Below are 17,522 nucleotides of genomic sequence, written 5' to 3' on the forward strand. Positions count from 1 at the left end.
CCGGTATCCTAAAGTCTAACATACCCTTAAGACTAAAAAAGAAAATTCTGGACTCATGTCTCCTACCTTGTCATTCCTACGCAAGCCAAACATGGATATATAATGCATACACGAAAAGAAAAATTACAACTTGTCAAAGAGCCACGGAGCGGAGCATCATGAACCTAAAACTTAGAGACAAACAACGTCATACGGCTATAAGGGAAAAGACTAAAGTTATCGACGCTCTATCACATTGCAAGAAACTAAAATGGAAGTGGGCGGGCCACGTAGCACGAATGAGCAACGAAAGATGGACTAAGCGCCACTTGCACCACCCCACTAACCCGGGGTTAACCGGTTAAACCGTTAACCCAGTGTCAAATTGTAATGGTAATGATGGTAACTCCAGGTTTAACCCCGGGTTAGTTAATGGTGCAAGTGACCCTAAGAGAGTCACTACATGGGCGGGACCTCCCGGTAAAAGAAAGCCAGGCCACTCACTGGGAAGATGGACAGAAGATCTAAAAAAGTTTGCCAGCGACGACTGGGTAACAATAGCCCAAGACAGGGAAATGTGGAGTAAAATGGAGGAGGCCTTTACTCGTCAAGAGGTCCTTAATAATACAAACTAAATTATTGAATAGAATTTTACAATTTAAACTTGCATGTACATTAGTTTGATAATATTTAATTTAATTTAATAATTTATTATTATTTAATTTAATAATGAAATAATTATGTATATTTTTTATTAAGGAATTAAATGGCTTAAATAAAATAAAAAAATCCGGTATCCGGCCGGATACTAAAATAACGGCCGGATAGGCCGGATACCGGATAGTGCATCTCTAATTATTATTACCTGGCAAAGTTCTGTATTTTCCTCGGCATGGTGGCGCTGAAGAGCAAAGTCTGCCTCTGCCCCGTGAAGTACGAGAATATTGTCCGCACGTCCTCTTCGAAACCCATGTCTATCATGCGATCTGCCTCGTCCATGCAGAGGTACCGGCACACGTTTAGACGTATCTGGGAATAGATAAACAGACATACATTATAGGCACATATTTATTGATTGTGAGACTAATGTCAAGTCAATAAAAAACGGCCAAGTGCGAGTCGGACTCGCATTACACACATTAAGTCCGACTCACGCTTGACTGCACATTTCTAATAGGTTTTCCTGTCATCTGAAAGTAAAGAACTATTTTAAACTGAAATAAATGTATATGACATAAGAAAAAGTGACCCAGGCCTCCAGTGCCGGGAATCGAACCACCGTCCTCTGCTAGAACTATTTTGTGTATTTTTTTTTTCAAAATTATAGACCCATTAGTTTCGGAGATAAAGTGGAGGGGAAATGGTCGGACAGACAGACGCACGAGTGATCTTATAAGGGTTCCGTTTTTGCCTTTTGTGGTACGGGTCCCTAAGAATCGTAAATTGGGTTTGACAGATGAAGTATACGGTAGCGGTGCTATACGAGGGGCGTTCAAAATATTCTCGGTATTGATATCTTACGACCTCTTCTAAAATTTCTTTCGTTACTGGCCGCTAAGGTTTATTCATTGACATTAAAAAAAAGTATAATTCGAACCGAGATGGTCTTTTGTTTTTCTGCAATTGCTGAACAAACATGAACATCATGTGCGAATTGACAATGTTAACTAAATTAGAACATCGATGCGTGATAAAATTCTTGACAAAACAGGGTAAAAATCAAAAAACCATAAAAGAGGAAATGGATTGTGTTTACCGTGAGTCTGCTCCTTCTTTATCTACCATTCAAAAGTGGTCAAGCGAGTTTAAACGCGGAAGGGAGAGTATTGAAGATGACCCTAGACCTGGCCGGCCTGTAGTAGCTACTTCACAAGAAAATATTGATAAAGTGGAAAAACTTATATTGGAAGATGGTCGAGTGAAGGTAAAATCTATAGCACAAGTAACCAATCTCTCTATTGGTACCGTACATGATATTATACATGACCATCTTAATATGTCAAAAGTAAGTGCAAGATGGGTTCCGCGAATGCTGACTCGGCTTCAAAAAGACATGCGTGTAGCTTGTTGTTCCGATTTTATTGACCTGTGCGGTGAAAATCCTGATGAGGTGCTGCAAAGAATAGTTACTGGAGATGAAACCTGGGTTCATCATTATGACCCAGAGGGTAAACAAGAGTCCATGCAGTGGCACATTAAGGGTTCAGCTCATCCCAAGAAGTTCAAGGTCATCCCTTCAGCTGGCAAGGTCATGGCCACGATATTTTGGGATTGTGAAGGAGTATTACTAATCGATTATAAAGAAAAAGGTGTAAATATCACAGGACAGTACTACGCTAACATTCTACGTCAATTAAAGGATGTAATTAAAGAAAAGAGGCGAGAAAAGTTAACCAAAGGTATTCTGCTTCTGCATGACAACGCCCCCGTCCATACTGCTCATATTGCCAAGGCAGCTATTGTTGAATGTGGGTTTAAAACTGTTACTCACCCACCGTATAGTCCGGACTTAGCCCTCAGCGACTTCTTTTTGCTCCCCAATCTTAAAAAGGATCTGCGTGGAAATAAATTTTCTGACGATGAAGCATTGAAGGCGGCAGTGGAGGAGCATTTTTACACGAAAGATAAAAAATATTTTTACGAGGGATTAAAAAAAATAATTGATCGATCTTTTAAGTGTATGAACATAGGGGGGGAGTATATTGAAAAATAAAAATATCAAACTTTTCGTACTTGTTTGTTTTCATTCTCATACCGAGAATATTTTGAATACCCCTCGTATGTATATTTTGTTATAACCAGAGATCGGACAGATTGGTGTCATTGCTCGCAATAATATGGACATGACTCCAAATTTGATTAGATAATTAATCATAAAATTATTTTGATAAATTTTTTAACTGAGAATTTTGTTCCCTAGTCAATAAATAGCACTTAAATATATTTTTGATATAAAAAAAATGAGTATACCTTCAGAAAATTTGGAAAACATACTGATTATTTTTTTAATAAATTTACATTATAAGAAATCTTTGTGTTATTTATTGATTAGGAATCAAAATTAAACCTCAGGTAAGAAATTAATTAAATGATTAATTATTTATTACATTTTGGAGTCATGTCCTCCACATTATTGCGAGCAATGACGCAAATTTGTGGTATCGTCTTGGGTCGTCCCATTCGTTTTTCGTCAAGTTCTTAAATTAGTCCTATTCTGCTTTCGTCACTCATTCTACATTCGTCACAATCGTCGGTGGCTTTCAATGTAGAATGAGTGACGAAAGCAGAATAGGACTAATTTAAGAACTTGACGAAAAACGAATGGGACGACCCAAGACGATACCAAATTTGTCCGATCTCTGGTTATAACTGAATAGTCAATCTTCAACTTTTGACAGCTATAGTGACCGCACAAGAAGCCCTAAACGCCATCTAAATCAGCTGTCAATTTCGAAGCACGAATTTTATACAATTATATTTCTAAGCAAAATCTATGTCTACATATATACCTACTTGTTAGGTCCTATCCTAATCACCGTTTAAATATTCGCCCACTATACTATTATTCATACTAGCGACCCGCTCCGGCTTTGCACAGGTTAACAAATTATACACGAACCTTCCTCAAGAATCACTCTATCGATAGGTGAAAACCGCATGAAAATCCGTTCAGTAGTTTCTGAGTTTACACAGAAACACACAAACAGACAGACGCGGCGGGATACATTGTTTTATAAGATAGATAGATAGAATACTCTTTATTGGCACAGCTCAGTAAAAAGATACAAAAGAAAAGAACAATAAGGTATAAGGTGTAGTTATTTATAGAGATGCCCCGAATAGTGGTTTTGGCCGAATACCGAATATTCGGCCACTCTCTCGACCGAATACCGAATATTCGGCATGAGATGCAAACATTGTGAGTCACAATTATTATGAAAACTGTTCGCCAATAAAGCACATAAGATATATTTTTTGTAAAACCTAATGATTGTAGTTAGAGTCAATCAAATCAGACTTATGACAAAAATAAAATATTTCATAATCAACAAATGCTTAAAAAGGGTCTTACTATTTAACAACTTTCCAATATTACATTTTAAATATGAAATATACCTGTTCTGTTTTATTTGTAGTCTTCTTTTATTGAGGTGTGCAATAAAGAGTATTTGTATTGTATTGTATACCTAATTTTTGGCCATTTTTTTTGTGTAATTTTTTTTTTTAGGTAGGGGCAACAGATATTCGGTATTCGGCCAAATAGTAGGCAACATTCGGCCGAATACCGAATATTCGGCAAAGTGGCCGAATAGGCCGAATACCGAAGGGTTATTCCCACTAGTTACCACCAAGTTGTTACCAGTGGTAACTACTGGGAATTTTTTTCCCATCTAATACCACTACTCTACTCTATATTTATACTATACTATTTTGTACTGTTTTTATTAGTATTTAACTCTAACAAAATTTTGGTGGTAACTACTGGGAATAAAAATTCCCAGTAATTACCACTAAACCGAGTTGGTGGTAACTACTGGGAATAATTTTTCCCAGTAGTTACCAGTGGTAAAAGGTGGGAAAAAAAATCCCAGTAGTTACCACTGGTAACAACTTGGTGGTAACTAGTGGGAATAACCCATACCGAATAGTTGCCGAATATTCGTGGCATCTCTAGTTATTTACCATTTTTTTGTCGAGCATGTCCATAAGCCTCCCCGGGGTCGCCACCATGATGTGGACGCCGCGCTGCACCACCTCCATACATTCCGACACCGCCACACCTGCGAGGAACCAACATATTTTTAACGACCGAGCGAAAGCGGAGGTCTCCGTTTCAGCTCGTACAAAAATGTCTTCTGCTGGGCGCATTCCTCGAACGATTCTCGTGAAATTTTGTGAGCAGGTTTGATAATTATGTAAAGGGGCCCACTGATTAACAGTCCGCCGGACGATATCGGCCTGTCAGTTAGAACAAAAAGTTGACAGCTCCGAACAACTGACAGTCCGGCGGACTGGTAATAAGTGGGCCCCTTAATGTAGCTTTTTTTGACATTTGTAAATATTACTTTGACGTTTGAGTATAATATGTGACGTTATCTATGAAAAGGGACCTTATTGTCGATGGCGCTTACGCCATTATTAACGATGCTCCGATATAAATACAATGCCGCGCGACGCTGTGCGGCGTAAGCGCCATCGACAATAAGGTCCCTTTTCATAGATAATGCCCCATATTACTTTTAGATTTAGTGTAAGTTATGTATTTTTAAATTTTTATTTTATGTTTTATTGTATATTTTGTCATTAAAGATATAATATAGAATTTGAATTTTGGTGATTCATTTTTTGGAAATTTTACAAAATGGTTGTGGTTTTGACGAAGCATGTTGTTAATACTATAGTTTGTCAAAGTACTGTCTCATTTCAAACATAGACAGAGAGAATCATATTATCTTTGTCTTACACTAGTACTAGCACCCAAAAAAAAAGGATGAGTATAGTTTTCCTGGTTCTTACTGATTGACAAATTGGTTTGACCAACTATATTTTTGTGTGTAGCAACTATGACCAAGCCTGCGCTGTGGATTGATATTGTATTTAATTTGGATTATTTGTATTTTCAATAACAAAAATTTGGCTTTTAATTTAATGTAATTAAAAAAAAATGCCGTGTCATATCACACTACAGCTCAAAGAGCTACAAATACTGACGGCGTTATTCATAAAAGTCTGATAAGTTAATCAGCTGATGATCGTCGTTTGTCCCTCTCTATGGCATAACGACTAGGGCATGCTCCCGGGAATTCCCGGTTCTCATATTCCCGGGAATTCCCGGGAATTTTATAGTGTCAAAAGAACCGGTACTGAAGACCCGGTACCAGTACTTCCCGGTTCTCATGATATGACTATTTATTCCCATTTCAATAGTAGTAATGTTTTAGTACTTTAGCTCCAGACATTATATAACATTTAATAATGGTGCTATGAAACGGGGGACCCAAATAACCCGACAAAGTAACCTAGTAAAGTAGACATTCGTGCAGGCAGGCGGTGCCGTCATAGTGCTGAGTGCATCGACTACGCTACGGCCGTGTGGCTCGGCCCAGGCGGAGGCAAAGTGTGCCGGTTAATTACGTAAAATAGGTTGTAACGCCAATTAAGTGTTTGTTTATAATAAAATAAGTCATTTATTAATTCTTATGCAATTAGTTATATGAAAATAAGTCATCCATAAAGATTGTACGCTAACACAAACAATTTCTTAAAAGTAATCAAAAGGTGCCTTGAGAACCGGGAAGAACCGGGAATCCCGGTTCCGGCCATGCCCAGAACCGGGAAATGAAATTCTTGGTACCGGGACCGGTACTGCATGCCCTAATAACGACAGATAGGGACAAACGACGAGCATCACCTCATTAAGTTAGCAGCCATTTATGAATAACCCATAAGTGTAAGGCCTGAGTGGACGCTCTTGTTGTGCGTGCAGCGGGGCGGGGCGTGCGGCGTGCATGTTAAACAAATGCGCACGTATAGGAGCGGCCTTAGTGCACGCTGCTCACATCACGCGTGAGCCCACAGCCACGCTGCACGCCCAACTCAAGCGTCCACTCAGGCCTTACACTAATATTGTACCCCCAATAGCCAGACAGCTCCTGATCTCCGGCATGCCGGTCATCTTGAGGTGTTTAACGAAGTGTTGTATTATTTCGTGCGTCTGTTTCGCCAACTCCCGGGACGGGCAAATTATGAGTCCGTACGGACCCTCGTTTCTGTAACAAAATTGCATATTATTAGTGGGAATTATTGATATAATAAATACTTAAAAAAATAATTTGGAGAAGTGTCCCATTTATCGCCTGGTACATAATCAACAAATATCGAATTATCCTACAGTTCGTTTTTTTTTAGCATTAGAAAAAAGGTAAACAATCTTGATGTGTCTTTTAATCGAAAAACACGTTTTAAAAATAAGTTACGGCAAATATGTAACAATTATGAATCGAATACGATCATTTATATTCTTCTGCTTTCGTAAGTAATAGTGAGTAATACTGATTTTTAAAAAGCGTTTTTCAATTAAAAGACATGTCAAGATCGCTTACCTTCTTTCTAATGCTAAAAAAAACGAACTATAACATCTTAACAGGCAAATAGCTTCCATATTTTATATTATTAAGAGGCTTATGGAAGCGAGACGTGGACATTAACCCAGCGTGATAGGGACAGATTGAACGCTTTTGAAATGTGGACATAGAGAAGAATGGAAGGCATAAGCTGGAAAGAGAGGAAAACAAATACGGAAGTATTGGATTTTGAAAGAAAGAAAATACATCCAAAGAAAGAAAATCCAGTTAAATACATAGGTAGTATAAATATAAGAGATAGACGTTAAAAAGCACCCCCACTCAGCGTAATGCTACGGTAAACCGCAGCGCTGATTTTCAGTGGGGACCTAACTTATAACGGGGAATTGGTAGGGGAAAAGAGTTCCTTGCTGATAACGATTGAGAACAGAACGCATGTTGGGGCACCTGATACGGCACGATGCTTACATAAAGACTATAATTGAAGGAAGAATAGAAAAAAACCCGGCCAAGTGCGAGTCGGACTCGCGTTCCAAGGGTTCCGTACATTAACCCACCTGCCCTGCACCTGCAAACTGCACCTTTAAATATGTCTTTTTGCATTATTTTTCATAATCTCAGACGATGACATGACATCTTGATCTCCTGCTCTAAACACACGAGCAAGAGGGGGAGGATGAAGACTAGCGTCTTCCCGGAGCCGGTGAACGCGATGCCGATCATGTCCCGCCCCATCAGCACCGCCGGTATACCCTGCACCTGGATGGGGGTGGGCTTCTGTTCTAGCACCCGGAGGATGCCTGCAACATGGTATGATAACCATGTCTAAAAATCTGACTGACCTGATGAATGGCATCTTGATCTCCTGCTCTAAACACACGAGCAAGAGGGGGAGGGTGAAGACCAGCGTCTTCCCGGAGCCGGTGAACGCGATCCCGATCATGTCCCGGCCCATTAGCACCGCCGGTATACCCTGCACCTGGATGGGGGTGGGCTTCTGTTCTAGCACCCGGAGGATGCCTGCAACATGGTATGACAACCATGTCTAAAAATTTCTGACGACTGACCTGATGAACGGCATCTTGATCTCCTGCTCTAAACACACGAGCAAGAGGGGGAGGGTGAAGACCAGCGTCTTCCCGGAGCCGGTGAACGCGATCCCGATCATGTCCCGCCCCATCAGCACCGCCGGTATACCCTGCACCTGGATGGGGGTGGGCTTCTGTTCTAGCACCCGGAGAATGACTGCAACATGGTATGATAACCATGTCTAAAAATCTCTGATGGCGACTGACCTGATGAATGGCATCTTGATCTCCTGCTCTAAACACACGAGCAAGAGGGGGAGGATCATGTCCCGCCCCATCAGCACCGCCGGTATACCCTGCACCTGGATGGGGGTGGGATTCTGTTCTAGCACCCGGAGGATGCCTGCAACATGGTATGATAACCATGTCTAAAAATCTCAGATGACGACTGACCTGATGAATGGCATCTTGATCTCCTGCTCTAAACACACGAGCAAGAGGGGGAGGATCATGTCCCGCCCCATCAGCACCGCCGGTATACCCTGCACCTGGATGGGGGTGGGATTCTGTTCTAGCACCCGGAGGATGCCTGCAACATGGTATAATAACCATGTCTAAAAATTTCTGACGACTGACCTGATGAATGGCATCTTGATCTCCTGCTCTAAACACACGAGCAAGAGGGGGAGGGTGAAGACCAGCGTCTTCCCGGAGCCGGTGAACGCGATCCCGATCATGTCCCGCCCCATCAGCACCGCCGGTATACCCTGCACCTGGATGGGGGTGGGCTTCTGTTCTAGCACCCGGAGAATGACTGCAACATGGTATGATAACCATGTCTAAAAATCTCTGATGGCGACTGACCTGATGAATGGCATCTTGATCTCCTGCTCTAAACACACGAGCAAGAGGGGGAGGATCATGTCCCGCCCCATCAGCACCGCCGGTATACCCTGCACCTGGATGGGGGTGGGATTCTGTTCTAGCACCCGGAGGATGCCTGCAACATGGTATGATAACCATGTCTAAAAATTTCTGATGACTGACCTGATGAAGGGCATCTTGATCTCCTGCTCTAAACACACGAGCAAGAGGGGGAGGATCATGTCCCGCCCCATCAGCACCGCCGGTATACCCTGCACCTGGATGGGGGTGGGATTCTGTTCTAGCACCCGGAGGATGCCTGCAACATGGTATGATAACCATGTCTAAAAATCTGACTGACCTGATGAATGGCATCTTGATCTCCTGCTCTAAACACACGAGCAAGAGGGGGAGGGTGAAGACCAGCGTCTTCCCGGAGCCGGTGAACGCGATCCCGATCATGTCCCGGCCCATTAGCACCGCCGGTATACCCTGCACCTGGATGGGGGTGGGATTCTGTTCTAGCACCCGGAGGATGCCTGCAACATGGTATGATAACCATGTCTAAAAATCTGACTGACCTGATGAATGGCATCTTGATCTCCTGCTCTAAACACACGAGCAAGAGGGGGAGGGTGAAGACCAGCGTCTTCCCGGAGCCGGTGAACGCGATCCCGATCATGTCGCGCCCCATCAGCACCGCCGGTATACCCTGCACCTGGATGGGGGTGGGTTTCTTTATACCCTTCTCTTCTAGCCCGCGGAGGATGCCTGCAATATGAATTAAAAAAAATCTTTATTCAACAAAACACATGCAGTATGATCAAAGGGATAGAGCCTCCCTGTAAGCCATAGACTAAAGTTTTTTTTTTTCGGTAGACTAAAATGACATTTCATAGTATGAACATCATGTGTCATTTCATAATATGAAATGTCATTTTAGTCTACGGAATAAAAAAAAAGACTTTAGGAATCCTCTATAGACGGAGTTTAGAGCAATTATTTCATGAAACCGATGCTGCCAAAAATACTGGGGTGCGGGGGACGAGGTGAATCCCGTGCCGTGATTGGTCCGTTCAAAGACACGGACGTCACACAAAGACACTTTGACTCGAACATGGAGTAAAACTACCGTATATTTGTGGCAGAGGTGGTAGCGCTACTATACTCAGTCTAGAGGATGTCTTGTCTGTGCTGTAAGCAAAATAAATGCTTGTGTTGGGAGACACCGCTCTTCCTTACATAAGTCACTTGAGGTAAGTACATAACATGAATACCTTGTTAGCCACCATTGTTGTTTAGGGTTCCGTAGCCAAAGGGTAAAATAGGGACCCTATTACTAAGACTCCACTGTCTGTCTGTCCGTCCGATTTCCTTTTGAGGTACGGAACCCTAAAAAAGCACACCTACATATTTGCCTTGTATTGCTAAACTGTTTAGTAAGATTAATTAATTAATATTACTTATTTCAATTATAATAAGTATGTATAATTTTACCAGCTGAAGATGATACCTTTAGGAAACTTCATATGCTGAAAGGTCTTGATAGGGGGCGGTACATCCTCCCCCTCCACCAGGATCATCAGCTGATCCCTCACTCGGTCATGCCGCTCCGGGGGCAGCTCCAGTATGCAGCGCGGGGGCTTCCATGAGGTCTTGATGGGCTCCTCGTATTGTATACCTGAAAAAAATAAAGATCTTTTAGAGTCTAAGCTAACTCTGTACTGACGTGAATAGAACAAAGTGAGGAGGTGTCATAATATACGTCATATTTTTTTATTTTTTGAAGTGAAAACTTCTTTAGCGGCGCTGTGCACTTTTTGAGGTGGGGAAAAAATGTTAAACTCGCAAGAGGTAAGATTTGTAAGACGTAAGACGGACACGTGACCTGATCGAACAATGTCATTGAGTTTTTCTTTATTGATTTAAATGCCATCTAGTGAGTTTCCCTCTGGTATTAACATAACTCGAGTACTAACAGTGATGTGCTTAGGGGGTTCAAGTAATGCGACCAAATAACGCTAGATGGCGTTAACCTCAATTATACATAGTGCTGCAGACATTTTGCAGTAGTAATTGAGTTTTCACCTCTGCCGGCACTCCTGGAGCATACAACCATACGAGCACACAATTTATTATGACATAGACTTAGGAACGAATGGGTTTCTTTCAGAAACAAACATTACTACACTACATAGTATAAAACACAGTCGTTTCCCACTGTCTGTCTGTCCCTATGTATGCTTAGATCTTTAAAACTAGGCAACGGATTTTGATGCGGTTTCTTTAATAGATGAGTGATTCACAAGGAAGGTTTGTTTTTTTTTTATTTTTTTTATTTTATTTTTTTAAATTACAAAAGTATCGGTAAACCAGTAAGGTTTGTCTCGATACTCCATCCGCGGTAGATTTTATACAACAATAGAATATCTTTTAACTTAAGAAACTACTTTTTTTTTTTAATCTTTATTAAAGAAAAAAGGGTTTTTTCACAATTGAAAATGTCACCCTTATTGTGACATAGCAAAACAAATCAACTCTTATTATCTACGCTTAATGCCTAGGTTAACAATTTCATATATTTTCATAGCCTTTTTTGATTGTGGGAAGGCTAAAATTATGTTAGCTTCACCTATGTCATATAAATTACAATTGTATTTTTGCATGAAATTTACCCTCTCAGAAACTACTTACATTTATAACATGCTCAACTAACCCGTTAACCCGTGCGAAGCTGCCGGGTCGCTAGTTCATAATAAAGACACAAATAAATTAAAACCTACGACGTCCAGATTCATAAGTCTGTGATAAGTAGTGATAACTTAACCAGGCCATAAAAAAAACTTACCCTTAGCCAACTCGGCAACACCCATGAGAGCTTTACTCTGCGCAACACTCTCTAGTATATGCTGTTCCTCCCTCGCCTGTCTCTCCGCTGCGCTCAGAGCCCGGGCCTCGGCCAACCGCTTGAGCTCGCTGTGCTGGTCTAGGAGTGATACATTGTAGCGGCGACCCCATTCTTCTTGAGATGCTGCAACATTTATAGAAATGTTAATCGTTATGGTCTGACTTAAAAATAAAGGTTTTCAATTCAACTTACTTATTTCACAATTCAAAAAGTTTACACATACCTAGTAAGTAGGCTGTGGATTTTAAATAAGTCTGGAGAAAATTTAACCTTGTAAGACCCAGCATATAAAGTTTTCAAATTTTTAAATTGAGCCCTATAAGTAAATTAGGACGAATTTCGTTTGTTTTAAAAAGCAATGAAACAAAAGAAATGCTACTTTATTTGGTTCACGAAAGGTTCAAATTAGATTGCACAAATATGTACATTGTAATGTACATTAAGTCTCAGGAGGATAAACAGATTTTGAAGTAATTGTTAATTATGATGTGCTGAAGCAATATTATTTTAGAAATTATGTAGGTAATTATTATGAAATCATACACTGGTTGTGCACATCAACAAAGGCAAGATCAATTCATCAATCAAAGATTTGGACAGAGGATAGTACAAAGAGGATGGGTCATTTTATATTGTCAATAAAAACAGAAAAACGTAGAACCCACAAACTAAACTAAGCAGTTTACACAACAAACCGTATATAAACAATTGTCTACTTAACGTTTGATACTAGGTCGGTGGTCTACACGTACGTATATTTTTTAATGCTGAAACTTACTCTCATCATCTGGATCGTTGTCGCTCGAGCTTTTGGTCTCCGCGGAGACTTCAGCGGCGACCTGACCGAGGCGCCCTAACTTCATCAATTGTTGTTTTTTACGTTCTCTCACGGGCACATAGGGTTCATAGTTATCGATGTCTTCCTCGGACCCTGAGGACTTTTCCTCACGCCTGTAGCGCTTCACTGGAGGAGGAGGCTCTGACTGTTTATCACCCATGGTTTATACGATCTATAAATATAATTTTCGAAATCTAGTTCGTAAATAAACAAACATAACCTAAAACTTTTGACGTTTCGTGGCTTTACATTCCATTCTACGTAATGTTTGTGCTTACAATTAGCCCAGTTAAGTGGAAATAGCCATTTCACGAGCGTGAAACGGAAGAGATTTGCGTTTACGAGGGTTGTTATTTGTTTGTCACTAGAATTATAACAATAACAATTCAACGTTTAATTTAAAATTAGCTGCATTTAAATACATTCTTTCAACTTGAAATTGTAATTTTTTTATCAAAACTTTTTTCATAGCAGCCTTTCAAAGTTTTCCAAAAATAAACAACTGTTTCATGGATAAAATGGATCCCAATTGTAGCCTCCTTACAGGTTTGGTTTTGCATTTTGGAATGACATTTGCCAGTAATGAGGAAATGAGGAATGTCATAAAAACGTCAAAATATGCAAGTGACACGTAATTTCACGTAATTATATTTGCATTTTGCGACCTCCAAATGAGTAAATTCACGAGAAATACTGTTTCGACCGAATAATTATATAGTGACACAATGTCTGACAAAAGTTTTGGTGACCACACGAGTCGGGGTATAGTGAAAAATCCTCTGCTATCGACAGCCGTGACTGGCCTGTCGATTGAGGATTTGACGCACAACGCCGTGTTGTTGCCCGTTTCCCGTACCCAAGAGCCGATCGGGAGACAAGGTGAGTACTATTATTTATTTTTATCCCATGAAACACAACTACAACGACCTTGGCACCTGAAAACATAATAATCAGTTGTCGCGAAATTTTCTAACTCCAACTGTCATGAAAGGAGTTTTGGCCTAAATTGCGAGTTATTTATCGTGTCCGGATGCTATTTTAAATGTGTTTTAGTTCAGTGAACGGCAACAGTGTAATACAAATTACATAAACATAAACAAACTAAAATAATTTCTTAACAAAACTAAAAAAACAGTTGAACAAAGCAATGTCATTCCTCTACAAGTCCTACAAGAATGCCCCATTTGAGAGTGGTTTCATACCGGAAATTGACAATTTCCTCCACTCTAAATTACGTAAAATACAGCGATTGATTGATGATATTACTATAGTGAGTAAACACAGTTGATTCTTTAAAAGTAACTATCACAACACTATTCACATAACACAATATACACATACCACTTTGTTTATTTTTATCTGCATTTCTATATCTTATATCATTATCTGCAAGTTTCCCCAGATGACTCCCTATTGACTTTAGAAATGTGGTAATTTTCTAACACCCAGAGAATATTACAATTTTATTGAAATCTCACAGATTTTCAAACTTTGCCCAGCATCGGCAACTTAAGAGAATGGCAGCCCTTAATTACACTCAAAAACATTAAAAGTGGGCATTTTGTTGGGAAGCTGAATCTGCTATCTTGGCTCATACCATACTGCTTTATTATCATGCTGATATAATAAGTCTATTGACACAAGTGGTCATTTATTTTCACTTGATACATTACCACAGAATAAATAATAGTACTAAGTACAAAAGACTCAATCTCTAACAAAACGTGTCTGTTACGATCAGCACAGATATGGCCGCTAGGTGGCGAGAGCGCCACGCGCGGCTTATGGCTGTCCCCAAAAGTGGGGCCGAACGGATGTACTTTTAGCTACCTGTAGCAAAGCGACGAAATCGCGGAGTGAGACACGCCTGACATTACCACTTCTTTAAATGTATGAATCATCTTAAATAGTTACAATTTAGATGTTGGTTCTTCATCTCTTAGCTCTTTTTTTTGGCAGTGTCTTGACACTTTTTGGAACCATTTTAAAAGTTCCTTATAGTTCGGTTTTTTAGCATTAGAAAACAGGTAAACAATCTAGACTTACTTGCCCCGCGGCTTTGTCACCGAGATATAATAAAACGCAAAAATATATTATAATTTTTTATTTGCAATTACAATTTTACAAATAATATGGCTCGGAAAATTAGTAACACTTAAATATTAAAATATAATTATAAATACAACAAGTTGTACTACCCGTATTATGGAAAAATGCTTAGATTAGACAATTTCGAAACTTATATTACTGGGAATGTTTATTTCTAGTGTTAAATACTTATAAATATAAAGTCAGCTTTAAAATTTAGAAATACTTTAAGGAAAAGTTGAAAAACTCACTGTCTAGGGCTAGAATTGAACTCTCAACTCTGGGATACCAGCCCATCACTCTGCCAACTTAGCTACCGAGACTTACCCGAAGACAGCACATTTTTTTTGAAATAGAACACTCACTCATCGTTATTTGCTGCTTGCTCCTTGCCGGCGGCGACAGTTGCCTTGCCTATTTGTTGGTCCTTTATAGAATCCGAATTGTCAGCTGTTCATATTTCAAAATACTAAAATACCTGTCTGACTCTTAATTTTAACTTAATTTACGTATAGGTAACTTACAAACAATATATTTAAACACATTTTGTGCCTTTAACTACTTTGTCATCACACTCATCACATTGGTTTCTATACATACAAAAATACATCAAACAGTCATTTTAACTTGACCGTTTTCCTAAAAGTTTAAGACTTTGACTTACAAAATACGTTATTTTATTATCTCTTTAATTAACCCTTGACGCTAAATGTGGTTTATAAGTACCATCAGTGGCCAAGGTGCTCACAAATATCTGCAGCGGTATCATGGTCGTATTTTTATCACCTGTCATGCCATGCGTCGCTTTCGCACTTACATATTTGTTAGAACGTGACAGCCATGGTGACAAATGATAAAGAGCCGGCCATCTTAGCCCTACTGAACACGCCTCTATTGTCAAGGCGTTAGAGTACTTGTTCAGATATTGTGAACGCCTTGGCCGCTCCGATATAATTATCTGATACATGTTTATGTATCTGTTGCATCGTAAACCGATTTGACCGCAATTTTTTCTTTCAAAGTTTTGTCTGTCCTGCCATAGAGAAATTTAAGTAAGACAAGAGTGCTCACTCCATACATCAGTTAGACTATTAATTTCAGTGTCTACATCTAGCATCGAGTACCGGAACTATCAGTACTGCTACTTGACAATAGATGTAGCACCAACCAGAAAGTCTTATCTCAACAGCATAAGACTTTCCGGTCGGTGCTACATCTATTGTCAAGTAGCAGTACTGATAGTTCCGCTACTCGATGCTAGATGCTAATAGTCTTTTTGGTACTAAAACTGATGTATGGAGTGAGCAATCTATGTATTTTTTTCTCTATGGTCCTGCCGAGATGATTCCTAGTTATGTCTTAGATTTTTTTTAAATAGTTATATCCTCGTAAGGCCCAAGGTCCTACATATAGTACTTATTCAGTTTGATGAAATTTAAATCGTATCCAATTGGAACAAAGTTGCATTTTGTTTTGTTTCGTTCGCAAAGTCGCTCGCCAAATTTACCTGAGGGACAAGACGATGCAAACTTAGTGTGGTCGGTCAAATCTGACAACAGACTTATCTCCTTTTGCCTTAACATAGAATTGCCGAAGCGAACTTAAACATTTAATTTCTGGTAGACGTGGAATAAGGCAGTTCCCTTGACTCCTTCCGTCTCCTCACGCACCAGTAGATGAGGAATATGATGAGGAGGATGATGGCGATGGCCAGGAATATGCCCAGCGTGATGGCTGCTATTGATGCCGGGTTTAGATAGCCTGGAATAGAGAGACACATTAATTCATGTACATGGCTTGGACAAACTGCACGACGCGACCTCAGCGGGTATACATACATATACGTATTGAGCTAGATATAGAATATATCAAAGCGATAATAATAAACAATAAAATATCAGGCCACAATGCTACCAAACACACAATGTGTTGATGCGAAGTAGCTGAACCAAACATCATAGGGGGAACAGATGATGATAATGGTACAGATTAGGCAATCGTAAGAGAATGGATGAAGATCGAAGTGTGAAAAGAGCGTACCTGAGCCGCCTAGCAGGTGGACGTCCTGTCGGACGCCCCGGGTATCGCTAGAGCTGCATGGTGGAGTCTGATCTGAGCGAACTCGGAGTCAACAGTTAGTATATGATTTATTTATTTGAAAAATGTTTACATGACCTTACAGACAGATCCAATGCGCCATGAAACTTAACATTAACATATACCAAACAGGCACATATAACTATTACAAATAACAATCAGGCACAAACAAACAATTACAAATAATACAATTACAAATCACTAGTCCATTATTACATCCACAATTACACCTTATAGTATACATTACCTCACAGCACTCGGGTGCTCATGCCAAGAGTGCATTCAACTGTGCGAGGGCACGGAGCAGTGGAGAGTTCAGTCGTGACACGGTGCGTCCCGCTGGCAAAGCCAACAGAACGCGTCGTCGCGGTCTGAGGGCTATCCTGGGGATGTCTGGCACATGTAGTCGCACAAGTCGACTCACCATATCTCTAGATATCTGTTTCAGTTCAACACTCACCGCTTATATCAATGATATAGCTGTTAACATTCCCGTTGGCGTCCACAGCCGTGATAGACAGTCGTGGGGCGCAGCACGTGGCCCGGTAGATGGCTCTGATCTCTTCTCTGGTGCCGGATATGAAGTTGCTGTCGTAGACCAGACCGATGGGGATTGAGGTGAGGCGGAGAATGCC

At 40.2% G+C, this 17,522-nt stretch overlaps 3 protein-coding genes across 3 annotated transcripts in view; 1 reads left to right on the forward strand and 2 right to left on the reverse strand.

Moving 5' to 3' along the window:
• Positions 1 to 12,960, reverse strand: part of LOC134660241 (ATP-dependent RNA helicase abstrakt) — a 29,416-nt gene extending 16,456 nt beyond the window's left edge. Inside the window, exons 1-7 of the mRNA XM_063515987.1 lie at positions 12,643 to 12,960; positions 11,805 to 11,987; positions 10,470 to 10,637; positions 9,538 to 9,727; positions 6,613 to 6,749; positions 4,663 to 4,760; positions 845 to 1,008 (exon numbers count right to left, since the gene is read on the reverse strand). Coding sequence (XP_063372057.1) covers positions 845 to 1,008; positions 4,663 to 4,760; positions 6,613 to 6,749; positions 9,538 to 9,727; positions 10,470 to 10,637; positions 11,805 to 11,987; positions 12,643 to 12,862 — 1,160 coding nt within the window. The 5' untranslated portion in view covers positions 12,863 to 12,960. The remainder of the gene's footprint in view (positions 1 to 844; positions 1,009 to 4,662; positions 4,761 to 6,612; positions 6,750 to 9,537; positions 9,728 to 10,469; positions 10,638 to 11,804; positions 11,988 to 12,642) is intronic.
• A 321-nt stretch (positions 12,961 to 13,281) lies between these two features.
• Positions 13,282 to 17,522, forward strand: part of LOC134660076 (uncharacterized) — a 76,696-nt gene continuing 72,455 nt past the window's right edge. Inside the window, exon 1 of the mRNA XM_063515775.1 lies at positions 13,282 to 13,581. Coding sequence (XP_063371845.1) covers positions 13,428 to 13,581 — 154 coding nt within the window. The 5' untranslated portion in view covers positions 13,282 to 13,427. The remainder of the gene's footprint in view (positions 13,582 to 17,522) is intronic.
• LOC134660228 (uncharacterized) overlaps positions 16,388 to 17,522 on the reverse strand; it is a 54,780-nt gene continuing 53,645 nt past the window's right edge. Inside the window, exons 19-20 of the mRNA XM_063515967.1 lie at positions 17,348 to 17,521; positions 16,388 to 16,551 (exon numbers count right to left, since the gene is read on the reverse strand). Coding sequence (XP_063372037.1) covers positions 16,400 to 16,551; positions 17,348 to 17,521 — 326 coding nt within the window. The 3' untranslated portion in view covers positions 16,388 to 16,399. The remainder of the gene's footprint in view (positions 16,552 to 17,347; position 17,522) is intronic.

Source organism: Cydia amplana, chromosome 26 (genome assembly GCF_948474715.1).
Source record: "Cydia amplana chromosome 26, ilCydAmpl1.1, whole genome shotgun sequence".
Classification (NCBI taxonomy): domain Eukaryota; kingdom Metazoa; phylum Arthropoda; class Insecta; order Lepidoptera; family Tortricidae; genus Cydia; species Cydia amplana.